General features: G+C 41.9%; 2 protein-coding genes across 8 annotated transcripts in view; both read right to left on the reverse strand.

Annotated features, from left to right (window-relative positions):
• Positions 1-1,224: 1,224 nt before the first annotated feature.
• Positions 1,225-6,332, reverse strand: Myd88 (myeloid differentiation primary response protein MyD88). Its single transcript, XM_017073595.4, has 5 exons — positions 5,162-6,332; positions 3,306-3,595; positions 3,075-3,243; positions 2,812-2,998; positions 1,225-2,355 (listed from the first exon to the last, which is right to left on the reverse strand). The coding sequence occupies exons 1-5, from the start codon at positions 5,706-5,708 to the stop codon at positions 1,920-1,922; spliced, it is 1,629 nt and encodes a 542-aa protein (XP_016929084.2). The 5' UTR covers positions 5,709-6,332; the 3' UTR covers positions 1,225-1,919.
• A 1,616-nt stretch (positions 6,333-7,948) lies between these two features.
• The window catches only part of LOC108009354 (uncharacterized), an 87,002-nt gene continuing 67,004 nt past the window's right edge, over positions 7,949-27,946 (reverse strand). For 3 of the 7 annotated variants that reach the window (XM_017073655.4, XM_065863268.2, XM_017073654.4), the window contains exon 8: positions 7,949-11,307. In XM_017073655.4, coding sequence (XP_016929144.2) covers positions 11,180-11,307 — 128 coding nt within the window. In that variant the 3' untranslated portion in view covers positions 7,949-11,179. Of the gene's footprint in view, positions 11,308-15,923; positions 17,070-17,875; positions 20,688-27,946 lie in introns of all 7 variants that reach the window. The other 4 variants (XR_005013845.3, XR_005013846.3, XR_005013850.3 and 1 more) reach the window with 3 other exon arrangements.

A 27,946-nucleotide genomic window follows, 5' to 3' on the forward strand; every position in this document is an offset into this window, starting at 1 on the left:
TTACCAGTTACCAGTTACCAGATTCCAGTTCCACTTCGAGGCCCATGCCCCGATCTGCCCTGCCCCTCCACTCAGACTCGTCGTCGAACACACTCTGTGTAAATGCAATCAGTTAGATTTATAAGATGAATAACAAGTCGAAACGAATGTAAGACATCCCCAAAAGAGAGGCATTAATTAAGCTACGAAACAATTTGCAAATAATACTCATAGAGCGCGAGTCGAGGCAGAAGATGCAACATCATGCGTTACATTGTTTTAATATTGCGAATTACGAATAAATTGATCAATTAACATATACATACAGCAAAGAGCAAACAAATTACAAACTGTTTTTATTAATTTTGTTAACGATAATGAAATCATTAAAATAACTCTAACAAAGGAAAACCAAGCTAAGCGGATAACAAACGACAGATTAAAATTAATAACATATATAAATCGATATATATAAATACACACACTCACATGAAAACAACATTGAGCAGAGAAACAACCAAACAACAAAACATAAATTCAATTAAAAAGTAACAAAAACCAAAACAGAAAAACAAAAAACAAAAAACAAAGTTTAAAGAACAAGCTCAAGCAGTAAGGCTAAAATGAAAAACAAATTTGTTCACAGTGTAAATTGTAACACACAGAGAGCGAAATTAAACGCAGGAAGAGGCGAAGTGAGGAATGTGAGCGAGGAGCTATTATTAAAACATTAAACGATTTAAACAATAAAAAACAGAAAATAAATAAAACAAAAAAAATACAAAAATTTAAACCGATTCGAACTGTCTTGTAGATTAACCGGAACTGATCTTGATAAACATTTCCACTCAATATGTATGTATGCGCAGAACTGTATGTAAATATACGGGGGATTCACACATGAACTGCAATGTTTATTAACCATATAAACGAACTAAAGGTTGTCTACATCCAACAATAAATTATTGAGCCAAACATTGAACAGTTTATTGCCGCTCAACTGGAGCGAGATCATTTCCGATACGGTCACGGTGCGTTTCATAACCATAAATGACGCGTGGCGCGAAGGTCGAAGTTCTAGCGATCGATGCCCGACATTGAGCGGGTCTTGTTTTAGTATTTTAAATAATAATATTTATTTTACTATGGTTGTTGACCCCTTATGATTTCGAAACGCACTGCCAAAGACTGTCAATACATCAAAAAAAGTCAATGCCTTTGTTTTATGTGATTACGTATCTGAACTGTATTGATAATCTTCGCTTTGCTTTTTATTAGGTGTGTGTTTTCAGTGCACATCGGGCATACAATCAAGTAACAATCGGTAACAGTAAGGCTAATCACATGGGAGACCGGCCCAAGGCGGTACCCAAAACAAACAGTTTACCTATTGCTGGCAGTCGGTTAGAACTGCTTGAGCAATTTACAATGTGATGATACGTACATATAGTTTATATATGGTCATTACTCATTACTCATCCGAGATGGGGTCTGAGTTCTGAGTTGCGAGAACAGAGATAATTTAATTAAGTAAGTCACTTATCGAACGCGTGACTAACAGTTAATTGAGCACTTCGATTAGCAGTGTCGCGCATTTAACCTCACTCAACGCAATTGCCAATTTGTCTGTTTATCAAATCTACAGCCTACAGTATACATATATAGAGCATATCGTATCGTTTTTGGTCCTCTATGCGTGCTTTGTGATACATTTGTGCGTATACGTGGTATTGTCTTTATTCGTTGTTGTCTTATGTATTGTAAGTTAACAAGTGCGTCTAAGTATATTAAGTTAGTTGACTTTGATAGGGATTAGGCTAAGGACTATCACTAAGTGTGGAGGGTGACGACGTTGGCGACTCTTTCTGGCCGCAACTAGACTGGGCACACGACACGGAATCCAGGAATCGAATGAATGGCTATCCTAACTCTAGGATCTCTCAACCCGGCGTCTGCAGCTTGTTGCTGGATCGGGAGAATAGGGCCTTCTTCAGGATATTCGGCTGCCACTTGATGAAGCTCTTCTTGCTCTCCGACGTGGTGGAGATATTGGAGCTGCTGGCACTGAGTGTCCTCTCCCGTTCCGTGACATTTATGGTGCTGACGGAGTGCGCGTGCCGCAGGGTCTTTGCACTGCCACCCTCATTCTTCGGCGTCTTGGCGAAACTGTGCGTGATTCTGCGCAAAAAGCGATCCTTTTTCTTCGGCTTGTGCTCCGGCAGGGGGGAACCGGTATCGCCGGATACCGAAACGATGGTGGTCTCCGCCTCTGGCACCTTGAAGTTGGGCATGTCGGTCACATCCTTGTCGTTGATCTGTATCCGAATGCTGGGCGTGGTCACCCGCTGGGGAGCCGATTCCTCCACCGGCGAGGGTCTGTGGGGAGAGATTTTTAGCATTACTTATGATACAAAGGTTTTTTGGAATGAGTCTTATCGTTTAGTTCTGATAATACCCTAAGAATTTCTAGCAGCTTTATTATGTAATGAAGGATATTTCCGTTTTGTATTTCCTTAAAAGTATATTACTCATACGCAGTGTATTACTTCCCGATCATTTATCTTAAAAACATAAAAGTATCTTTTTCTAACACAAGAAATTAAATAAAAATTCCGGCTAGTTCGTTCTTAGGCTGATCGCTCATATGGTAGGTGCTATTTGCTTATATATTTTGTTTACTAGCAGTTGGTATACATTTAAGAATTTTGTGTGAATACTATAAAGCATTGTTGGGTTTTAGAAATTGACTTTAATTAATTTCTCCTCATGTTAGTCATTTGTAAACCTTATTTATCTATAACCTTAAAAGTTTAATATAAAATCAACACTTACGTTTGCACCTGTCGCGTGGAGTAGATGGAACAGGCATCCAGATCATGAAGCGAACGCGCCAACTTGTCCCAGAAGTTGAACAACTTGGAGTCCCCGGCGTACTTGATGTGCGTATAGATGCCCAGGGTCTGGGGTATGTGCATGTCTGGCTTGTACAGAATCGGTATGATCTTGCGAGTGTGGTTCTCTACGAAAGAGCAGAGCGGGTAACTTGTTATGTGGTCTGCCGACCCTGAGTTACGAACGGCGCAGTAGCTACTCACCGATCTGTATCTTCTGGGTGAAGTTCACGAGGTACGTGTTCTCCGGACTCCGAAGAAACTCCTCTGTGAGCACGACGATCAGGTGATTACAGCGGGTGGCCATGAAGTGGGAGAGTTGGACATGCTCGAAGGGTACGCCCATTAGCATGTCGCGATGGCGCAGGAAAAGCTGTCATGGAATGTTCATCGGTTATTCGTTTGAAGATACAACACCCAAGAGATCCCACTCACCCTGAGATTGTATCGCTCAGACTCTAGGTTATTCATGATCTCGGTGGCATGATCGATGTCTGCCTCTGCGTACAGAACACAGGCATTGTATCTGGGCAGCGGTTGGCCCATCTGCACACATCTCTGGTCCTCGTCGCTCAGGATCTGGACACTTTGGCCCACCGTGATGTTGTTGTTGCTGCTGTAGTTGTTGTTGGTCTCGAAACAGTCGCTAGGGGGCGGGGGACACGCCTCCACCAGAGAGGTCTGCCGCTGCTCCTGCTTTGTAATAAAGCGCCGGGTGTCCTTGGCTGTAGTGGAGTATTATAAATTAATAATGATATCTACTAATAATACTAATATCTAATAATAAAAGATTTATAACTCCTAAAATCCTGTAAGTCTTCTAAACAATATAGATATTTCTAGAACTGTTTTCATTTCTTAGTTGATAAACAAAATACTTATATATTCTGAATTTAAAAATATGTTTTTTGGAATTCAACAAAAACAATCTGCTTTTATATCTGACATATGTCTCATATTTAAACATATTTTGCCTTAAATGAGTCAAACCCAAATTAGTTATAAATCACATATTCCAGATTCAACCAGTTAATACTTAAAAAGATGACTGCAATGTTTTATGTTTAATTTTTATTGTACAATTGAAAATTCTAATTAGACAGAATTCCAATGCTTTTGGAGTACAGGAAATACCATAATTTGTATTAAAAATTCGTCTCGTGTTGCAATAAATTTGCTTTTCGTACATCAGCTTTGACCTTCTCAGCTATTTAATTTGTTTTTCCATACAATGTGATCATAGAAAAGTTCGACCAAAACAAATATTTCTATACAAATAAACATTCCCAAACAAAAATGTCTGCTCCGAGACTTTTTATGGATGGCTACCATTTTTGTCAGGTGAATCCCCTTTGTGCAAATAATTAAACAGTCAACATTCTTAAATGATGGACATTTTACTGTAGCTAACAAATTGTTGTCTGGAGATTTTCATTTATGACACTAGTATTTTCAGGTGGATAGCAAAAAGTATTACCAGTAAACCTTTTGTTGAAAGTAATAAGCGAACAAAAATAAATCATTCAAAAGTGGGTGACTTTTATTTTTGTAGCTACATATCTAGTATTCATCATAACTCAATTTGTTTATGTATTTATTGATAGCCATTGTTGTCAATTTATTTGTGTATTCATTGATAGCCATTGTTTGATTTAGATAAATTCGTCACAGATAAGTTAAATACATATGCGTTCCGCATACACCCGATATCGTTGCCAACATCCTTATAAGTGCGATGACAAAATGGCTTTTCCTATCATAAATCCAAAAGCGAATCAACCAAAAGAAGAATAAAATCGTTATTTGTAACTCAAAAAGAATTCAGATGAGTAATTTCAGTTTTCTTAATACGTCAAGTTTTAATGTATTAATGAAGGATAGTTCCTAACTAGGTAATCCTTTACATTGGCACTTGATAACTTATATTAATATTTGAAATATTATTTTATGTTGATCTGTTACAAATAGTATTAAAGATCATAAAGCTATTTCTGATGTATCTAAGAATATATCTAATTCTTAGTCAGTCATCTTTAAAATATTGATTGTAAATTTCTATTACTTAGAGAACTGTATATACTTCTCTAAAGTTTTTTAAATAATAGAAGATTTACAATCAATATTTTAAAGATAGTTAATCTGGTCAATCCCGCAGACACACCGCTAATCAAAATATAATCTATGGGCGATAACTTTAACCTGAAACTAATGGAACTCAAATTGATATTTGCAATTATAGATAAGGACTACGTAGAACTATCTAGAACAAGTTAAGTATAGGCAGTACCTACCCAGATTCTCCTGGATATCGTCGCAGACATCCCACCGATCGATGATGCCCAGGAAGTTCTCGAGATGGCCCACCTTGGCGGTCTGGGGGCTCCGCTGGCTCCAGCTGATCAGCACCAGATCCATGGGATTGTTGGCGTTCTCGTCGACGAATCCCTTCTGCTTGGCCAGCTCCGAGATGCCCCGCCAGTCCCGCTGGTAGCCCTCCTCGGAGCGCAGCACCTTCTTGCGGTTCAGCATGCGGGACAGCTGCGAGCGGGTCTCCACGCCCAGCTCGGATAAGGGGGTCTCGTTGAAGTGCCCCATTCCCATTCCCGTACCGATCCCCGATCCGGAGTCCATAACTCCCTCGGCCACCACCATGTTGGCGGTGCGATAACGCCGATAGCCGACGTCAGTGGCGTCGTAAAAGTGATGGGGATGGGGATGGGGATTGGGATGGCGCTGGAAGTGGGTATGGGTATGGGAATGGGTCTGGAAGTGAGACAGGGGATGGAAGTGGGAATGGGCCACCGAGTGCTGCTGATGGCATACAAACCGAGGGCGCATTCGCACTTGGCGCTGGCTTTATTGGAATAATTGGTGTTTGCTGCGCTGCTGTGTTTGTTTTTGGTGTGATGCGATGATATATGTATTTATCAACGGGACGTTTATCAGTCGAGAGGGCGGGCAATAAAACGATGAAGCGCGTGAGTTTGCTGGTGTGTTTTTTTTTCTATTATTACTATTTTTTTTAATTTTTTTCAGATCGCGCGTGCTGTTTGCGGGCGGCTGGAACTGGAACTGGAAATGCTTGGGAAGGGGTTGGGGGTGGCGCTGCTATGCGAAATGGGCCGAGTGACCTCCAGCACCTTGCCGCGTCACAGTCGCGTTGTTTTTGTCTCCGATTCTGTTTTTATTTATCTGTCTGCTCCGCTTCGCTGTGGCGGCGGGGAGATGATCTTCGCTTATACGTTTTTACGTTTTTCGTCTGGCGTATGATTTTTTTAAATATTGTTTAAATATACACAAGGCACGCACACACACACACACATGTGCACACACTATAAGCACAGAAATAAATTTTATTCGCTTTTTCGAGTGCGTCCGCTCCGGTTTGTTGTTTTGTTTCGACTGGTTCTGTCCGCCGTTTTGTGCTTTTGTTTCTGCCTCGTTGTCCGCTCCCCTTGCTCCCCCTGCGACCCCTCTTTCCAACCCCTTTCACCCTGCCCCCTTTCTCCACCGCCGCCTGTTTATTTTGGTTCCACGCGGGGCGGTGCTGCAGCGGAACAATCTGTATCTGCTCAGCTGCTTCGGCTAGTCGGCAAGTCGGCTGACAACAGTCTATTTACACTGGCTAATTGCTTATTAATTTATCTTCACTTTGTTTCCACTTTTCGGATCAGATCGCGAGTCCGATAAGCTCACGACGATCGATGGGCAAAAGCTGGCGGGAGGAGCTTTTGGGGCGCCAGTCATCAGTCATCGGTGGGGGTTTTGGTATTTTTCGAGGGGGCACCAGTTATCGGTTGGGGCTGCGGTATTTTGTGCTGGTGGGGCACACTGACAGCCCCAAAGCTTTCACCTATCGTTCCAAAAGCTTTCAAGAGAGGGCGCTCCAACAATTTCGGCCTTACCTTGGGGAAATCGGATGGATACCATGCATCCATAAGATACAACGCAATAAAATTGCTTAATCTAACATCTTAAACTTTAAAACTAATTTTTTAAAGTGTAAATGCCTTTTTTATTTAGCAATCCAATAATATCTGAATATGCCATTAATCGCTTGGTACTAGGTACTAGGAACTAGTTTTATCTTTTAAATAATTTTCAGTGATCGGGTAATATATTGTTGTGAACAAATTTAAACTTTTTTTTTAGTTTGGGTTTTTATAGAAAGAATATTAACTAATTTTGTGTTAATAGATCAACTAGATCCTAACACTCACACTTTAAACCGAAATGTCTTGTAACGAATCCACTAGTGCCCAATCGTTTACATTCCTTCCCTGAGCAGCTTCGCGATTTTTAAATTAATACTAACTTTATTTAAAATTTTTACTTTCAAATGTAATATGTTAATACTTATCTGAGTTTTAAATTTATTCATTCGAAAGTAAATTCATCGGAATATAAATGTTATATTTTGGGGATTAAAATTAATACAAAACTTTAGCTTTAAGTTTATAGTTACGAAAGTATTATATGAATACCAACAAATATTCTTTTAAAAGTTTACAGTTATTATATAACAGAGTTTAAATTCAATACTCAGAAGATTTAAATAAATACAACACTAAGTTCCAATGTTAGTCTTACGAAAATATTAAGTTAACACTTATTTATCTTAATGGGACGAATTTAATTCTCAATAGCATAGAATTCTTTTGTCTTTGATTATATTTTTTCGGTGTAAGATTGCCTTATGCAGAATCTAGTTGTTTTCTTAAAATGTTCAATAAAAATATGGATAAATGTATACTTACTTTAACGCAAATTATGATTTATTGCCCCTCCCCCCGGAGAAATTTCGCCTTATCAAAGGACATGGCATTTCTAGACAAGCACCGCATGGTCGTAAATAATACAAAAAGTCCACTTGTAAATTCAGTTTATTTTCATTTGATTTTTCTTGTTGTCGCCGTGGTTGAAGCCTGCACCTCAACGCTTTTTCAATTTCAGTTACAAATACTGAGATATACTTACTACACAGGTGACACAAATTGATTTATCGCTTGTATGGCTTTTGTTTGACTTTTTCTTTCGATTCAACATTTCTTGCTTGATGAATAAAACGCTGAAGGCGTTTTTTAAATATATTTGTTTTGCATTTTTCATGGTTTATTTTTGTAATTTTCGTTTTTGGTTTTTTGTTTTTTGTTTTTCGGTTGGCTCTGCGTTTTGCATTGCCAGCAACAATTAACAGTAAAAGTTGATTCCTTGCACACAAGTTGAAGTATTACCTGTTTTTGTTTGATTTCCGTTTCCGTTGTTAATTTATTTAATGTTGATTTACTTGGGATAAGCCTTTTACATTATTAATTTATGTACCTACTTGGTATTTACTCATTTGGTTTGTTGTTCTATTTACAATACGTATGCTGTGTGTGTGGCTCTTCTGCTGAGTGAGTGTCTTTCTTTGTGTTTCGTTACTTTTTTTGGTATTCACTTGTAAATAATTGCTCAAACTGGATTGGGCACCAAAAGTCTCTCGTTCAAAGGCTAAAAAGTTTGATTTTTTCTCGAGAAATAATTTCGTTATTCATTAATTTATTCATGCTGCGTGTTTGTGTTGAACCTGTGTCATCGCCCATTATTCATTGGTATTTTGCCCTAAAACGTTACGAGTATTTCAATTACATCAATTTACTTGCTTCGATTGTAGTTGGTTGTATAATAATTCAGCTTACATTTTTACACTTAGCTAGCCGTAATTACACACATTAGTTATATTGTTTCAATTAGGTCTCTTCACCTCCACTCAGTTAATATCCCCTTTACTTTCGTTATTTTTATAAGCATGCAGTTAAATCAATTATGCGAACCTAGTAAATATTCTCCGCCCCACATGTTAAATGCAATTACTAAGTACAATGTGTTGCTTGATTGTTTATATTATTAAGTATCCTTTGCGGTTTCCTTGCCTAAATTTGAATGTGTTTAGCCTCTGCGACCTGACGGCTGGTCAAATACGAAATTGATTCCTAGACCGAAATGCAAATCTTACAAATCTGAATGAGGTGTGTGAGTCCATGTCTTTGACGTACTTGCATTGCATTTAACAACGATCCGATTAAATGTATAAGATTACAATTTATTGAGCTAATTTAAAGCTTTCCATTTGTTTTCGTCCTGCCCATCCTTGAACTTTTGCTTCCCCGCTTGCCAGGAATATAGATACTTGGTATACTAACAGAATAAATTATAAATAAAATTTGTAAGCGACATGTATGTATATTGGCATAGATTCGTAGACATTGAAAAATATTATTGATTATTTTTAGAGGGCTAATGCCTCAAAGAAGAACAAAGAGATTTTGCTAAAAGATAGTGTGCTTGTCCCACAAATATTTTGCCATTTTCTCTTTGTATCTTTATTAGGTTTATGCAGGTGAAAGCTGTGCAAAACAATATTATTCCTATCTGTGGATCTCACATTAATTTAACGCCAGAAACCAAAAACCTATCAAATTGCCCTTGTGCATTCGGGCGAATATTAGGAAACATTTGCGATGTAAAATACATTTCCGGATAATTGGTAATTGGGCAGAGAGACGGAGACGGAGACGGGCGGACAGGGAAGTTCGTTCACAACTTTGTATTCAAGCTTTAGTTGGCTGAAACCGATAGAAGTTTGCTTCAAGCTAAATTTTGTCGTTAAACTTTGCAACTGAGTTAGCACAGGTTCGTAAAATTATTCATTTGGCAAAGGCTGGCAATCAATTCGACCTCATTTCGGCTGCCTGACCACAAATTAATTGTAACATTGAACACCTAAAAAAACATTTAACATTTAGCTTAGTTTCACTTAGTTTAAATCCATTTAAAAATTAATTCGACAACAAGCTCGTTTTGCACTTAAGTAACAGTTTTTTTCACATCGATCCGCTAATTATCTAACTTTCCTTGTTATTATAATTCAATTGTTTATTAATTTACGCTACGCCACACATTTTTCTGCAGGTTCTCATTAGGATTTTGTAGGTTTTTGTTTTTCTTTGTCATTGGCACAAGTTGTGTTTTCCAAGTATGAGTAAATCTATTGAATGTTTCTTTGCTGCGCTTTTACAATTATTGTTAACCTATGAAAATCGTATTTTTACTCAAAATGGTTCTTGGAATACTTGATACTTCGGCTTGCGCTCCTCAGCTAACTCTTCTCCAACGTCTTCTAAGAGATACAAAAACTTTTCCGTTGTTTATTGCTATTAACATTTACTTAGGAGTACTTTTCAGTTAACAACTTAGTTTCAGACGTAACTATTGACCAACTTTTTCCACTCGTCAGCTGCCCAGTCGACGCCATTCAGGAGGGGAGTTCTTTTTTTGGGTGGGAAAACCAAGGGGTGTAAAAACTCTGCTAAAGAAAAATTGAAACCATTTGGCTAATCAACTGAACACTCGAAACCTTTCGCTTAATTGCTCCCTCCAATTGGCGTCGTCCTGCAGCCTCAACTAGATCATATCCTAGCACAATAATTACAGGACAATCAGGACCGTTCTGGTGAACAATTTCGCCACTAGATTTGCAGTTGTAAAGTAATAACTTATAAATATTAAATATTTTTGAAATCTTAAAAGAATTTATTAAACTCAGTATTTCTACAAATTTGAAAGTAAGTAATATTGGGGCAGCCTAGAATTTTTAAGTGACTTAAAACCACCTGAAAATATGCCTAATATATACTGTGAAAAAAAGTACAAACTAGTTTTGTACATGGATTTTATTGGAATAAAAACTACTATGGCATACTTTTAGGCGCATTTTCAAGTGATATTAAATCTGAATAAATTGTTTGCGGGCAAATTTGAGTACCAGAACGTTCCTGATCTAACATTTAAAATGCCATCGAAGTAACTCTATAAACAACGTTTTTAACTATTGACTAAACTTCATCACTTTTGATTTTATATTTTGTTTGCTCTAAGTGGAGTCTACCTCTCAGTTAGATATAAAACAAGTGATTTCCGCTCGGGCAGACTTAACTACAATTAGCATTAACTTTAGCTTTAGCCGAGCACTTCGGAGTGCTCCATCCTCAATTAGTTATTTTGTATTTTTTAGTTAACAATTTCTTTTGTTTCGTTTTCTTGGATTCTTCTGTTATTCTTTGTAGCTTTTGTGCGCATAACTTTGATTGGGGGGGCATGGGAGAAAAAGGGGAGTTGTGGGGGGCTTGCAGGAAGAAGGGTCCTTCGGCTTCCTGCCACAAACTTGTTGTTCCTGTTGCCAACCGTTGGCATTTCCAGCACGCGCTGACATCTCTCTTCCGGTCGCAAATGGCGCTGCTGCAGCGGTGTCACTTCCTTCCTTCGGCTCAGGGAACGCCTTGCATCCGCATCTGCATCTCCATCTGCTGGCGCTGCAGATTCAACTCGGTGCGGTTCCTCATCATCCAGGTGCGCTCCAGATTCTCGCGGATGTTCCGCTCGTTCTCCTGTCGCACTGTCAGGAATAAAGATCGGTGTAAATGATTTCGGTTTTTATTTGTTATAAATTGCCCTGAAGCAAAGTGCTTTTAACAATAACGAAGGTATATATCTAAGATATAAATATTTTTATTTAAAGGAATGCTAAGTACTTTGCTCATTTACTAAAACATCTTAACAGCCTCAAAAAACCTTTGAATATATGTTAATTTGAAGGAAAATCTGTATAAACCGTATGATTGTATGATGTTTTAGCTGTTTCGATATTTGGTAAATGAGCAATACTTTAAGGAAATCATATCTTTGGTTCCTACTTCTCAACACTTAATAACTCTAATGGAACAAGATCTTAGGCGTACTAAATAAACATACTTCAAAAATCACTGCGCACTCGTTATTTTCCTGTTGCATTTCGTTCAAACTGCAGTTGAAGTAAATGCCTGTTGATGAATTCTCGAATGCAACTTTCATCAATCCAGACTATTTACTTTAAACACAGTCCAACATTTTTCATCTTGCGCTGTTTTTATTTCCGTTTCCGCTGTGCGTTATCACGTTTGCATATGTGCGCAGTTATCAAGTACATATACCCCATTTCACACACGGTTCTCGTTTTTTCGCACCCCCCTTAAAAAAAAGAAAACCCTCCCAAAACCCCCCTTATAAAACCCCCTTGACATGACCCCCTGCGATTGTCGTCGCGGTTGCTGTTTGCTCAACGCTTTTGTGCATTTTACAGCAGTTTTAATTAACGCTCAACAAACTGGAGATGGCAAACGGGATTGGCAATGGAAATGGGAATGGGATTCGGCATGGAAATCGGTGATCGGTGGTGAGGGGGTGCGAATTGGATGGACAAACATTGGTCACCTGCCCCGTGGGTGTTGTGTAAAGTGTCAAAATTTGTTTGCCAATCAATCACAAACATACACGCGGACACAGTTGCCACAATTTCAGTCACAATGTTTGGTTGTTTTGTTTATTCGCCAGCGAAACTGTTGCATATATAGCCCTTAATGTTTTAGTTGCCTGGTTTTTGTACGTTAAAGTCCGGTGTTGTTGTGTGTGTAATTTGATTGATTTGCTGGAAAAGCTGCTAATTCACAGAGTTCCAGAGATCGGGTTGAATATTTGTGTATATTTTTCTGCCATTGCGCAGTTTACAAGCACACACTTTGTGCTCGGCTGAAATTTAATTAAAAAATTCTTGCCCCAAATGGACGACCAACGAAGGCAAACAAAAACACAGGCACACACACATACAATCTGCTGCAAGGCTAGTGCAAAAATTTAAGTAATTTTCCCCTTTTTACGCTCTCATTTAATTGCAAAAATTAGTAATCCCATTTCCACCCGCAGCCAGGGACTTTAACGAGTGGAAGTGCAACCACGATGCAACATCACACATCGTTGCCGCTGTCGTCATCAAATTCATATGCATATATGTGGGCCAAAGGCCGCATGGTGGTGGTTTCCACCCTCCTGGCCAGGATGTGTCCATGTCCATCCATCCAGCTACCCATCTCCCCCAGCCCGTGCCTTTGCATGGGCTATGAGGCGTAATCGCAACGTGTTAATGCCAAAGTGGGGAAGTGGCAGTGGGAAATGGGAGTGAGAAAGTGGAAATGTGGGAGTGGCCAGGAACAGGTGACGCTGCCTGCCATTATTCACTTGGCCAAGTGCTGTTTGTGGCTGGCTTTGTTGCTGCTCAACTAAGTAGGAGTTACTCAGCACAATGCCTCCTCCTTTTGGCCTGCTTTCGGGCACTGGAGTTGGCCGGCTGGTGAAGGGTGGATTTGGCTGCTTCTTGGGTATTATATATTTGCAGATTAATAATCTCCTGCATGCAGAGAGTCTATGGGGCCCCGGGGAATCCTCTGGGTAACACTAGTATCTATAGTAACTAATAAGCCATATATCCTTATTCCTTCAGTTAGTTGGGAGGGATGTTTAGAGTCACTATGGTATTTAAAGTAAATACTGAAACTGAAATATATAACTTAGAAGTCCTAGGATCTAAATATTGTTATTTTTGAATTGCCAATTTTTTTTCTAACAACCGCTTTATCAAAAAATACTTTTGAAATGATATTAACCAAAAGTTAAATGTCTTAAATTAGTTAAAAGGAGCCTCAAAATTTCTAAATTATTTAAGATTATCCTGTTAAAACAACTACCATTTAAATCAAACTACCCTTGATTACAGGACACGGCCTAGTTGATCATTCCCCGTGTCCTCAAGGACGTGGTGAACCATGTGCGTGCCCAGTTCCTGGAGCGGCTCACGTGCGCCTGTGTGTGCGAGGCTATACGAGACCAATTAACATATAACTTTCCCACCGGTAAACAAGTTAAATTGTTAACAGCCATTATGGGCGCTCATAAATGCTGCCGAGCAACTTTGGGCCTCCAGATCCCCCGGCCTGCCCACACTTTCCATTCAGCTGCCTGCTCTGTCTGCCGGGCGCTTTGTCTTTCATGTTGTTTAATTATAAATGTGCCGTTGAAAGCAAAAGACCCCCGCCCTCTGGTGCTCCCTCAGATTCTGTGTCCTGGCCGTCACGCCAGTTTGCCTGACGGATGGTCGACCGACGCCTAATTAGCAGCCTGGGAATGGAACTGGCTCTGGTTATGGCTCTAGGGATTGTTTTGCATCTATTGTACCTTCAAATTGAATTTATTGATGCACTTTTGTTGCCTCCGCCGTCTGGTTTGCCAGTGGCATTAGCTTTTTTTTCTCCCTTTTGTGATTTAACTAGAGCATGATGGAGATGTAACATGCAACAGATTTGCCTTGGTAATGGAAAGCTTGTTGAAACAACTCGTCCATTATTGCTTTCAATTATGAATATCACAATAGGAACTACGTCAAGTGTAAATAATAACTAAGCGAGATGAGAGTGCATTGAAAAGTGTTGTTCAAATAAAGTGGCGCCCAACGTGGGGCCTCCCATACCTATTGCATTACCAAAAGGTTTCTGTTGGAGTTCGCAGTTAAACTTTTCGATTAGGGCTAAGCATGCCAGTTAATCGCACTCTGAGGAATGAATCCATAAGATATGTTTTCTACGTCCTATGACAAACAAGTTTGGACTTTCTACAGCTTGATAAAGCGGTTTATTTTACAGTTTGCAGTTGAACTTTTCGATAAGAAAGAAATAACTTTCTGGCTGGATTTTTCTCTGACCTCAAACTTTCTTTTAGCGCGAACTGTCAATTTGTCGCATTTTTTATGTGTATGCTGCAACTTACTTAACCAGTGGGCTTGGCAATTTGGGGACTTTAGCGGTCACATGGGACATGAGGCTTTCACAAGGCCATCGGTTGATGGGGGAGGCAATGTCACTAGCATGAGTTGCTTCTGCTGTTGCAGCTGCCTTATAATAAACAATTGTTGTTAGTTTATATTTATTCTTTTTTTTTTGCTACTGCTGTTGTTGCACTTTCCCTTTTCTGATGCTCACTGAGGCGCAGTTGAAAAAGTAACCTAGTTTCCATGTCGTCAACGTAAAATTAAGGCTATGGGTGTGAGCGTGCCTCCTGTCTGTGGGCACACGCACACATAATAAAAAGGAAACCAAGCGTACCGTGCCGTAATGATGCTGCACACCCACAGACACACGCACACACGTTAACAAACAAAACTATTAAGCGAGTGTATAAAAAAAGAGCAGGATAACCAAGGGAAAGGTCTTCGCAGGCCTTGGCTGCTCAGCCTGCCAGTCTGCCAGTCGCTCTGTCTGTCTGACTGTCTGTCGGTCAGTAAGTCACCCACTGCCACCCACTGAGAGTCGGTTAAGCATTGTTTGTCCTCGGCTAAATAACACTCACATACCCACACACGCTCACGCACACACGTGCTGATTAGTTTGGCTTTGCGGCAAGAAGATGCTGCGGCTCCTGATGCAGTTAAAGTCATTAAAGTCATGGTAAGTAAGTACAGCATCATTTTTTATGGCCGTGTGCGTGTTTGCCTGGCAGGTTAGTCAGTTAGTCAGTTATGTAATGCTCGAGATTTTGCTGAGCTTTTGCCAGCTCAATATTTGAAAATTCCTTCCCAGCTACTGCGTCGTGTGTTTGCATGTTTGTTTGCCTTTGTTTGTGTGTTCGGTGTTTGAGAAGTGGGAGGGTGGGGGCATTTAGGTTGGTGGACAGAAGGGAGATGGAGCCGGAACTGGCATACATATTTGTATTTGCACAGTTTTATGGTCTGTGAGGACATATGGCAATATGGCCACACTGACTGTGGTCCCTTAAGCCCGATAATGTACCAAAGCTGACCTCGTTCATTGATTTGCATCGATGGAGCAGAGATGGAATGCAGTTTAAAGAATTTTTCATTTCAGCTTAAGTATTTATGGCAAATATATTGAATTTCAGAGTTGTTAGGTATAAAAACGGCAGTCAGCAGAGAATTTCGATTGTTGATGTGTGATTGATAAGAGGTCAATGCTAGAAATATGAATAATGTTGGGAATTGTGAATGTAAATAGTTGGCGCCCAACGTGGGGCACAAATGTAACGATGCTTTAAAGACAACAATCGAAGTTTTCTGAGCTTTTGGCCTTGTCCCGATTAAACAGCATCCATTTCTACTTTCGGAAACCCATACTCAAGGCCTATCCTACTTACAGACTCCTCGATAGTTGCTGCTGTATCTCTTCTACTTGCTCCTCTCCCACAATCGTTGGACGTCAGTTATGCCGTCGGGGGCAACCGGAGACCCGGAGACTCAGAGGAAACAAAACGTGGAGCGGAACGACAGCACGGAATCGAAGCGGAAGCGAAAACGCAAACGTTAACGAAATCGAGTCCAAAGTCAGGGGATAACCAGCTGGCAGGTGGGTGATTGGGCCGGAGCACAGCCTCTGCGATGGAGTTCATGAGGGCCGCATGCCCGTCCAGTGAACGGGGGTGTCCCTGCTGAACGAATGCGCCTTCTTTCCGCCCTGACCGGAGCTGGAGGTCAGCGTGATGGTCAGCACGAAAACGCTGGCGCAGACCAGGCACAGTAGGACCGTGGATAGGACAATGCAGACGATCCGCTTGCGCTTGCGATCCGCCGCCTCCTCCTCGTCGGTGTCATCGCTCAGCGATTTCTTCTTCAGTTTGTGCGAGCCTCCGGTCACGGATCCCTTCCTTCCGCCCGACAACTTGTGATGAAATGGTCTCAGGACCTGGGCAGCAAATGCGGCATCGCTCAACTCATGATCGTATGTCAGCGATGATTTCCTTTCGAAGCTAGGGCGCTTCTCCTCGATGAAGGCAGCCGCCGCCGCCGATGCGGAAATGGGTCGTGGACTCCTCTTGATCTCCTCGATGCTGGACCCAGGCACGACTGTGGATAGCGGGCGACTGTTGCGTCGGTGGGGCGAGCTAAGCTCGAAGTCGTCGCCCGCCTGCGGACCGCCGACAGCACCGGCGTCCCCGATGAAGCTCTTGGACTTCTTGGAAGCGTTCAGGGTCTCCCGATAGCTACGCAGGCGCACGCTGGCGCTGTGCAGGGCCTTGGCCTGCTTCACGCTGGCACTGGCGTTGGTGCCCTGAAAGGCCGCTGCCGCCGCTAGGACACCTGGCCGATGGACGGCCAGCTCCTCCAGATTGCTGGGCGACAGGTAGAGCGAACGACCGTGCTGGGCGCCCCGCTTGAAGTGGTACGCTGCACTGGCCGCCGCCGCCGCACTGTGGAGCTGCAGGCCATGTCCGCCCGCTGCTGCGGCCGCCGCTGCCGCTGCCGCCGAAGTCGATGGACGTCCGTCGAGCTCCAAACTGTGTGTGCTACAACATTTTTGATTAAGAGAAATGGTCACTGTACTACAAACGTTGTTCTCTTTGACTTTGGAGCAGTAGCAAATATGAAAGCTATCAAAGCAGCACAGCCTTTTAAAGATATTACTGTAGTTATTGTTTGATCATTGACCTTCAAAAGATTGGATTAACCTCAGTTCCTTTTTTTTAATAGGAAAATTAATTAGTTCGTTAATATATAAGACAAATTTTAAGATTATAGTCAGAAATTGGACAGAAGTGTTCAGGCTTGAGAGATACAAGTACGTGTTGGATGCCTTTCCTCGAGATATACTAGGAAATTATTTGCCATTTTCGGATAAATATCAGATTACAAATTTGTGTTTTAACCGTGCGCCAATGACCATTCATATTTGCTCTATTCGACAATAGGACTGATGATAGATTTGAGGTATTACGAAATTATAGAAAAACACCGGCTAACCACTGTCCACAGTGATAATGCTTAACCTTCAAGATTACATAAGGACATACAATTATTTTATTTTGGGACCTCCTTGGAGTCTAAATCTTAAAATGATAATTCATTAACATGCTTACAATTGAATTGAGGAAATTAGAGAGATGCCCAACCCTTTTATAAGAAAAGACAGATTAAGTATATGAAAGTATATCCCGAGTTTTAAGTGTTGTAATGAAGATGCAAAAGGATAAAAAAAAGGTTTTGATCGACTCCTAATCTAATTTGATTGCCGAAAGTTTATATCACTGTGGAAGACTCGGGTGAAAGTAAAACAAAATGAAGTTTAACTAAAGCTGGATTAATCAGATAGTACCCAATGCGATTAGCCACATGGCCCAGTTGCGATTCCGCCTCCTCCTGGCTGGGATCCTGTTGCGCATGGAAGGAATGCGTTTTCTTCATTAGTTGGCGGGCGTGTGGGTGGTGCGCTTCCCGCTTCTGTTTAACGCTATTCGATGCTGAAGGCGGGTGGGTGGCACTGTGGCCGGCGGCTGCATCCTCGAAGGAGCCCGCTCCGGAGTGCTTGCGCAATCGCTGCACAGCCACAGCGGCGGCGGTGATCTCCGCCAGACCGAGCTCCTCCATCTTGGTGTGGCTATTGCTGCGCGAACGCGTGTCCACGAACAGCTCGTTCTCCAGCGACAGATTGGTCGGTCCGGCAAACAAATTCCGTCCGTTCATCGGCTCCATCAGGTCGTCGTTCAGCGACGGATGTCGTATCTGCGATTCCACCACCGATTCGGGCTTAACACTGGGCCTTCGAGCCGGATCATTGAACGATCGATGCGAGCGACAGCCCCTCCGGCTGGGCGACGGCGAACGGGATATCTCCTTGGCGCCCCCGGGCGGACCGGGCATTAGGAAGTTGCCCCTCACCGAACTGGTGCGACGACTCGAGGCCGCCGATCCGGCTGCCACGGCGAGTTGGATTTGGTCCAGGGCGGCGGGATCCTGTTGCGCGTGGAAGGAATGCGTTTTCTTCATCTGAAAATTGGTAGACGGATGGACGTCAATGGTGTCGGATCGCCGGAATAGGTTCTTCTTCAGCATTGGGCGTTGTTGTTGCGGGGCAATCGTCGGATTTGGTGGCAGATCGTCCATGTCAATGAACTGAATGGGCGAGGTGCTCCCACCACCCAACGATCTGCCCATTCCCACGCCCACACCCAAGCTGCCCATGCCCATGCCCACACCGACACCATCGCCCAGGCTGCTGCTGCTGCTGACCAGGTAAATGTCCGGCTGCTGGCGGTGCTGTTGGCCCAGCACCGGGCTAACCGCGTGTGAGGTTGGTGAGCTCTTCGAGTGCGCATGCGGATGCGGATGCGGATGTTGAAGCTGCGAATGTGGATGCGAATGTTGTTGCGGATGTTGGCGGTGCAGGTGGGTTGTTGTTTGATGCCGGGCAGCAGCTGCCTGTGCGGCAAGTTGTTGAAAAGTGTGCAGGTGCAACTGATGTTGCTGTTGTTGTTGGTGTTGTTGTTGTTGTTGCTGATGGTGTAACTGTTGTTGTTGTTGTTGGAGGAGGTGATGGTGTTGCTGGCGGGCAGAAAGGGCTGGCGAAACGGCACCACTGCCACCGCCACCACGCTGGCTGGGATGGGTTAAAATATGTTGTTGCTGTTGCTGTTGTGCTGGGATTGCTAGGGTCTGCGGGGGTAGGGCGCCGGATCGGGTATGTGGCAGGGGCGAGGCCGAGCGGTGGATCAGCGGCTTCTCACTGATGACAATGCCCTCGCCCTCCAGATCCATCTCCATATCCAGGTCCATGTCCATGCCCATCTCCATGCCCATTTCCATATCCAAATCGATGTCGAGATCACCGGAAGCGGGTGCATAATTATCGATGGCCATGGACAGGGATCGATGGATGGGCTTCAGCTTGGGCGGTTTCTTTTTGGTGGCGGGATTGTCAAAGGACGAGGTGCCCGACGTGTGCTCCTCGTCCGCCCCGCCGGCGGTCAAATAGGGATCGAAACTGTGCACGGCGACCACATGTTGGTGGTGTCGCTGTTGCTGCTGTTGGTGTTGCTGCTGCTGGTGGTGCGACGACTGTTGCTGGTGATGGTGCGACGACTGTTGCTGCTGCTGCTGGTGGTGGTGCGATGACTGCTGACCACCGCTGGTGCCGCGCTCCATGCGGTAGTAGTACTGCCGGGGATATCTATGGTAGTAATGTGCAATTGTGGTGCTGGTATGTGGTTATGTGGAGTGGATCAATCGGGAGTGGAGCTGTCGGGAGCTACCAGGAGGCTATTGGGTTGGCTAGTGGGTGGTTCACTCTGACCTGTCAGCCCCAGAGATCGGTGGTTCAGGTGGTTCGGGTGGTTCGGCTGGTTCGGCCGATTCTTGGGGTTACTCTGGCTGCACCGCAGTGTCGATTGCAGGTGTTGCAGTTGTTATTGTGATAGCTGTTTTAGTGATTACTTTTTTGTTTCGTGAGGGTGCTTTTTATATATACTGTTTTATTAGTGCTGGTTGCTGGATTGCTCTAGTTGGTGCTACACCGATCGTGGTACGGATGTGGGGGAAAGGTTTTTTGGGTGGCTGGGAGACACACACATACACATATGTGAACGGGGTACACACACACACACACAGCGAGAGCTTAAAGGTGCAAGGACATTCGTGGACAAAAGACAGGGAAAAATATGCGTTTTTGTATAATTTCTGCGGCTGCTTTGCGGATTTCTCTCTGCTTGTGCGTTTTTTGGGGATTGCTTTTTTATATCACTGTTTCTGCTGTTTTTGGTGTCTTTTTGTTGGCTGTTTTGGTTGTTTCTGCTGGCTCATTTATGGCTACTTCTCGTCTAGTGCGTGCAATTAAATTCCTTTTTAGCTTTTTTGGGCTACTGCGCTCACTGTTTTTTATTGTCACATTGTGTACGTGCTTGTTGTTGTTGTTGTTTTAATTATTTCAAATGAGTCTTTGTTGCTTTTGATGATAATGATGGGACTTTGCTATCTTGTTGTTGTGGTTGTACAAAATGCTATGTAGTTGCTGTTTTTTGTGTTTTTTGTTGTTTGCTAAAGTTTTTGGTTTCTGTTTTTTGGATTTGTTTTTTGTTTCTTTTTGCTTGGTTTGCTTGCTAAACTCATTAAAATTGGCAAATACAAAAGCACAACTAGAAGTAGAGAAGAGAGAAATTCGTAAAAAACGTATTAGCAAGCTAGGGACTGTGAGGGGGTGGTGATGGGTGTTAATGTTGTTTGGTGTTTGTGCCATGTGCAGAGAAAGTGATGGAAAACAGCCTCAAAATGTTGGAGAGAACAAGTGGAGGAGTCTGAAAACGAATCGAATAAAAGCTAAAATGGAAGGAAATGGGGAAAAACACGCCACAGATTTTCCTAATTGAGCCGAGTCAAGCTCTAATTAATGAGTCATTCAGAATGGTTCACTGAGCTTAAGAGTTCTTTTGGGTTTTTAAAACTTTATTTCGGAATTTCAATTATACAACTTTTCTGAAAACCAAAGTTTGAGAATCCTTGTAGGCTAAGCTTGGAAATTATGCGAGCTGGAAGCATCATGTTTTATTATTCTACCCATTTTATAACCCATTTAAAATAATAAATTTTAAATTTATTCAAGTGAAGCACAGTTTAATAAATGTGATACCCCTGCTTATATCATTTTATTATTTTGCTAGTGTTGCATAAACAGGAAATTATGATTTAACATATTCAAGAACTTATGATATTCATAAAACAGGCACACATAAAATAAATTATAGCAAAATTAGTATGAGATATATAATTTTTCCTTTTAATTACCCGTGTCATACAAGTAAGCAATCTAAATCAGCATAGTTTTTCAGAAGCAAACGCTTACCAAACTTTAGTAAACCGTAAAATTCAAGTTTGACATAGTTTTTAATACATTTTCAAACAGATAATTAATTCAGTTAGGTCCTGCCGTTTGGGAAATGCTCTTAATCGCCCCCCGAGTTTCGTTTGAAACTTTTTCCATACATTTTTAAAAAGATAATCCCTTTAGTTTTTGACCTCGCTGCGGAATGGCTTTACGGCCTTTTGCGATTGCCGGCCGTAAGTCGATCACGTAGCGGACTCGTTGTCGGGTAATGTAGCATAATCAAATTTAATCTATGAAACTGCCCTCGTAGCCGCAAATTCCCAGTTCGGCCTCGTTAAATCGGTCGTGGGGATTTTACCGGCAACTCTTTGGCCAACACAATTCATCATTCGGCTATACCTTTGGCAGGCCACGAGTCGAGGAATTGTAACGTTTTGCATAATTTAAAACGACAGGCCACACAGCCAGCCACTTCCACTTCCCATTCCACTTCCACTTGCTCATCCAGGACCACTTGGCAAAAAAGGCTTCGTGGAGCGAAAGTCCTTTGCCACTGTCACTCACAGTGTTAATTTTTCAGAGCTCATTGATGGATGAGCGCGTCGGTTGACATTTATGTACGATGCCGGCCTAGACTTGCACAAATGATGCCAGCTAGCAGCCCGTTAAAAATTAACGCCATCAGCTTGGCCTGGCTTGGCCACACTTAACCCCTATACCATCCCATCTCATAGCGTACCATCCCAAAGCATCCCACACTTGAGCCTCCGGAACCTCCACTGGCAACCAAAACGAGTTAAACATATTAAAATTTGCTTATGCAAAAAGGGCAGAGAGGTCCCCAAAAGCTCGGGAGACACTTAACATCACGTACTTTAAATATGTTTAACGGAGCTTAAGTGGAATGAAAGGCAGTAAGAAATAAACGTGCAAGAGATATATGTGGCACACATAAGCAGGGTCCCACAATTGCTTCGAAGTCTGCATCTGCTGTTCCTGAAACCATATGCCATTGTCAATGGCAACGTCTGTTACTGGCATTATATCACAAGTTTGCCGGAATAATCGGGGACTGGTTAGGTGGTTAGGTGCCACCGGCCTATCGAGTGTCTTAGTCGCTCCCTTTGTGCAGCGACACTTGCCACATGCCACTTGCCTCTTTTGAGGTCTTTTGTGTCACATTTTTGTGAGATGGATTCCTGGTCGGGTCCGGATTTAATTTCAAAATCGTGTTGGGGCCAGAGGTTCAACTGTGATATGCTACGTAATCCTAAACAGGTTCATACAGTGCCGGCATGCTGGGTGAAAGGTGAAAAATGAAAGATGATGTTCTGTGGTTCCCTGGTTAAAAGCACTCACTTAAGTATTGCATGGGAAAGAGCAAATTTCTTTGGTTCTTAATAATTGCTTTGATTTTTACACATTACCCAAATTATGCTTGATCTTTAAATGTAAATAAATGCTATTTTTAAGTGGAATTCATTAAGAAACCCTTCATTGGTATTCCTTTTAATACACTCATTACAAAAAAAAAAAAAAAAAAAACTGCATAATGAATTTTAATTTTTGTTTTTAATATTTTAATTTAACTTAATGGATGATCCATCACAATAGGCTGCTAAGTCACAACAAGTGGAAATACTTCTAATCCTTTATGGGAAACCTCTACTGATTATTTTCCTTTCCCTAACCAAGGTTTAGCCTATCTTAATTGTATGTTTAACACTCCTCACCCTTCTAAGAAGTATATGACCCTATTAGGACGTCTGTTGCCACCTCGTAGGGCACGAGCTCTATTAATTTCCCGGTTCTTTCGCCCAAGTTAATACAATTTGTATCCCATTTCCCCCCTTTTGATTCCGCTCGCCCTAATTGACATGAACAATGCTTAATTAACATAAAACTAACATTCCCGACTCGATGGCAAACCCAATTTAAACAGCCATACGTGCGTAATTAAGTCAGCCCCTGGGCGTGCCACGCCCCCTCTTGGCCATATCTCCAAGTGGTTTCATGGGCGGCGAATGTGAGAGGGGGCAGGGGGCCCCTCTGCCCGACCTAGTGTGAAAATCAAAGTGGCATTAAACGCACGCCCACGCACTTGGTCAGAATTTGGTTGGATATCTGGTTGGCAGTAGTAACACCCATCCCCCAATCCCCTCCGCCCCTTGAAAAAGGGGGCGTGGCCGTAAATGCGACCAATTAATTTCTCGAGTTTCTGGCGGCTACGGTTGTCGTAAACAACCGAGGAGATTGCCACCAGTGAAGACAACAGATGTCACTTAATGTTATTAAATCTGTGCACCGTGTTTGCCTTAAATCTTTTTTGGCCCATAAATGTATTTACACAAGGACGACTCAGCGTGATTTTTGGTATATATATGGAAGCGAGTATGTGTACGTACGTACGTCCTGCTGTGACGTCGCCGTAATCCGATTAAATGACGAAAATTATGCAAGGGAATGCATTCTTCCCCGGCAAAGCGGTGTCCTCGAGAGCGCCGAAGGAGCTGAAGCCTTCGCCTACCCATCCTTTGGCACAATTAAAATTCCCCCACTGATTTCATTTTATATCTCAGTTTATATCATCCCTTACACGGAATAATGATCATTTGCCGCAGAGAGGGCTGTTCGTAATCGTAGTCGTAATCTCTTTAGATTCCATCACATTGAGAAGTGTTTCTAAGAGATTGAACCGGGATTAACATATTTTGGAGAGCTTTCGAGAGCTCTTTAAAAGCATTGCATTTGGGCAAGATGATTAAATAGAGCCAACGTTTGGCCATTTGTGAATGCAGTGGCCAAGCCCACACAATCTGCTTTTAGTGTGATATTGATTTACTTGCTAATAAAATACCTGTCTGTACTGCACTTATTTTTCCGTATCCCAAAATGCCAGCTCCAATGAAATGGGTTGTTTTCAACTTCAACCCACAAACATTTTCCTGCTTTCTTTCTGATAACTGCATTTTCCATCTCAAATTTCCACACAGTATTTCTGTGAAACTTCGAGCTCCGTATTTACAATCCATAACCATAAAATGCTTTAATGTTTCGACCAAGTACTGCTACCACTGGCCATAACACATTTCGCTCATTCTTTCAGCAACTCAGCAGCTTCTTCCGCTCTTTGAGTGAAAGCAGCGCCTGCAGTTATGCAATATTATTTTAAAGCAAATTCCACTTTTACAATGCAAAAGCACACCCTTTTCTTGTGTTTTTTCTTGTTTTTCTATTTCTATTTTTTGTAGCTGCCAACATTTCTCGGTTGCTGCTGTCAGCGGCAAATGCAAAAGCCAAAGTCGAACGGAATGCCCGTTAGTGGGGCGTTTTGGACTACCAGTTTAATTTGAATTGTTTGCGGATGGCAAGCATTTTTAGTGCTACTAAGAGCTCGAGCATGACCACGCCCTGTCCATAATCTTATTAAGTGCGCTCTGTTCCTTAATAAACAATCGTAAAAACTTTCGAAACCCTGGCGAGTGCAGCCAAGAGTCCTGTATTTCAGCCACATTATTTCCGCTTATCCCTCACCGCACAGAGAGGGCAAATCTAAACGAGAAATTACGAACTCACACACACCGAGTTTAAGAACTCAACTTTTGTGACGGGCGGTGCAGAGAGGAAAATGTAGTTCAAATCTAAGGATTTAATGGTCCTTCAAAAGAGTCTCAAATTAAATCTCAGGAACTTTATAAATGAAAGACTTGAGGAGGTTTGAGAAGACTGAGACAACCACTTTAGGCATTAAATAATTATATTCCTTAAAATATGATTTTAGAGGGGGTGCAGTGAAATAACGCCCAATGGAAAAACGCCCAGTGAAATAACGCCCAATGTAAAAACACCCAGTGTATTAAGAGCCACTTAACCTATAATTTTAAAGAGTGTATTATTTATTTATGTTAGCAGCACAAGATTAAACAAAAACCCATCTGTTATTCTTAAAAAAAGAGATTCAAGCTGTAGTAATGTTTAATAGAATTTTTTTCCAGTGCATTTCTAGCTGCCCCAGCGCCTTCGGTGGCAAATTCAATTAAATAACTGCACAGAAAACTTTCGCAAAACACAATTCAACAAATTCTTGAATGCCTTGCTACGCTTTTGACAAAATTTATACACATTCTGTCGCCGCAGAAAACATTCCACAAAGTTGCAACCCAAAGTGAGGTCCGAGATTCGAGTTCCCCCCCCGTTTCAACAGCGACTTCCAGGGCCATCTAAGCCAGGTCTGATGAATTGTTGACCAGCAAATGTATAAGTGGCCCGGAATGAGCTAAAAACTGTGGCCCCCAAAACTTTATCCACTCACATTGAAGCGTGTGGTCGGCTTGAAATGAGTGTGCAGTGACCACAGAGCGACTGGGCTAGCTGAGATTCAACGTGGATCTTTTCCGGCTGATGGGGGTGCCTCATTTTATTTCACTTATCGCTTTTGGGCACCGCACCGACCAACCAATCCGTAATGAAGGCCCCGGCATAAAGTTTCATTTTCAGCAGATAGCAGCCGTATGCTGGCCAAACAAAAACAGAAGTCGAGGGAAAAAGCAGGGAAAACCCAGGGAAAACGGAAGACAAACAAAATTTTCCGGCCCTGCCCCGAAGGCAGCCAGCTTCTTTTGGACTTAAGGAAATTCTTGTTTACGGCACTCGCACTCGCATGTGCATGTGTTTTGCTTTTCTTTCGCCTGATTCATAAATTCGCACGGACTCCTTCTGCTCGGTAAATTGTTGTTTAATATGTTTTGTCTATGGGTTGTGTAATTGTTTCTCTGAAACACACACGCACAACTTTCCTCAAAAGCTGGCAACTTAATTTAACCTTGAAGTGAGAGAAAAAAAACAAAGGGAAAATGTCTAAATTAATACTGTTTGCCTGGAAAGGATTTAAAAACTTTCCACCAGCTTTGTCAGAGACTTTCACTCAAAAGTTCGGAATAAAAACCAACCCAGAAGTATTATAAATTCAGTCAAACGGGATTTGCCAAAGTAGATAATCTAAGTACGGATATATTGATGGGCGGGCAGGTCTTAGGACTTCATTAGATGACAGCGCATAAATAAGAAACGCAAACAAATGGCTGTCATGGCCAAAAATATACAGAAATACATGGGGACGAATGCGTGGCGCGTTTTCCAAGTTCGATTTGTGAAACTCTTGTGGCGCAGCTCTTGTCGCCTGAGAAACTTTTCCGTTGTTTGTGCTTACAATGTAACGTGACAGGGGAAATTAATTGATTTATGCTGCCAGCGGCAAAGGAAAATGGGATGTTTATACATAGAAACGAACGATGCACAGGGAAAAATGTCTTGCTTCTTACTTAAAATCTAAAATATATTAAAAGAATGGCTCAAATTCGAGTATTACTAAATAGTATGACTAAATAGTCGATGTCCTTGGCAGTTAGTCTTAGGCTTATAAACAATTCCTGCACCATTAAAAAAATAATAGTTAACAAAAAATATCAAGTCTTAGTTTTAAATAATTAATAAATGATATTTTAAATTTTTTAAAAATGTTTGTGTTCTGACTATTTATTATCAAGGCTCATTATCAAGGCTTTTCACTCAAGTAATATCATGGATTCATTCCAAATGACAATTTTATTGTTTTCACTGCATACTTATAGACACTTATATGAGTGAACCCAGAACAGAAACATTTATCTTCTTTTTGACAACTATTTAAAATATTTTAAGTTTTAAATAAAGAACGGTATTAACTTAATAGCAAAATAAAATGTATTCATGTATTCTGTTTTCTTTATTATATATGTATACCCGATGCCCTTAATATCACTTATATAAGTGATTCCAAAGCTTTAACTAATTTAGGAATAAATTAAAATGTATTTGTCTACTTTGCAAAATAATTAAAGATTAAACAAGGGTAAAAATCTAATCTCCCCAATTTAAAATTTCTCCGCGTGTAATTTAATTCTGTAGCATAATCAGCACGCATGCCCGACCAGTGCTGCACAATTTTTCGCAATAACTCAAATGCAGCTCAGAAAGCAGCTGGTGCAGTCGAAATTGGAAAATGTTTGAAGGCTGCCACCACAGTGGCTGGGAAAAACCTGGAAACGTGACCTGGGTTCCTTGGACCATATTGATTCGTTTATGTTGTGTAATTTGACAAACATAAATAAATTAGGCCAGCGGAATGACGACAGTGGGAGGACGGATATTGGCATGGCAACAGGAAGCGACAGCGGCAAAGGCAGGAATAGAAACAAAAGGAGCGGCACGAGCTGGAACAAAGGCAAACAGAACAGAACAGAACAGAGAACGTTTCCCCAGCGGAAGCGGAAATCTCAGGTGTTTGCTCGAGCCTTTGTTGCTGGCTCTCGCTTTTCCGCTTTCCCGGTACTTTCCCCTCTCTCCCCCGCTTTCCTTTTTGCCCGAGCCAGCTGCTCGCGTCTAAACAGCTCCCCGGCTAATTAATCTTATTTTGGCATTTGGGCTGGGAATTTTCGCAACAGCTCTCAACATCATTTCCCAGCTGGGTTATGGATATGAGTACATGTGGTGTGTAGGCATGTTTGTATATGAAAAACACTGGGGCACATCCAC

This window comes from Drosophila suzukii, chromosome 2R (genome assembly GCF_043229965.1).
Source record: "Drosophila suzukii chromosome 2R, CBGP_Dsuzu_IsoJpt1.0, whole genome shotgun sequence".
Classification (NCBI taxonomy): Eukaryota; Metazoa; Arthropoda; class Insecta; order Diptera; family Drosophilidae; genus Drosophila; species Drosophila suzukii.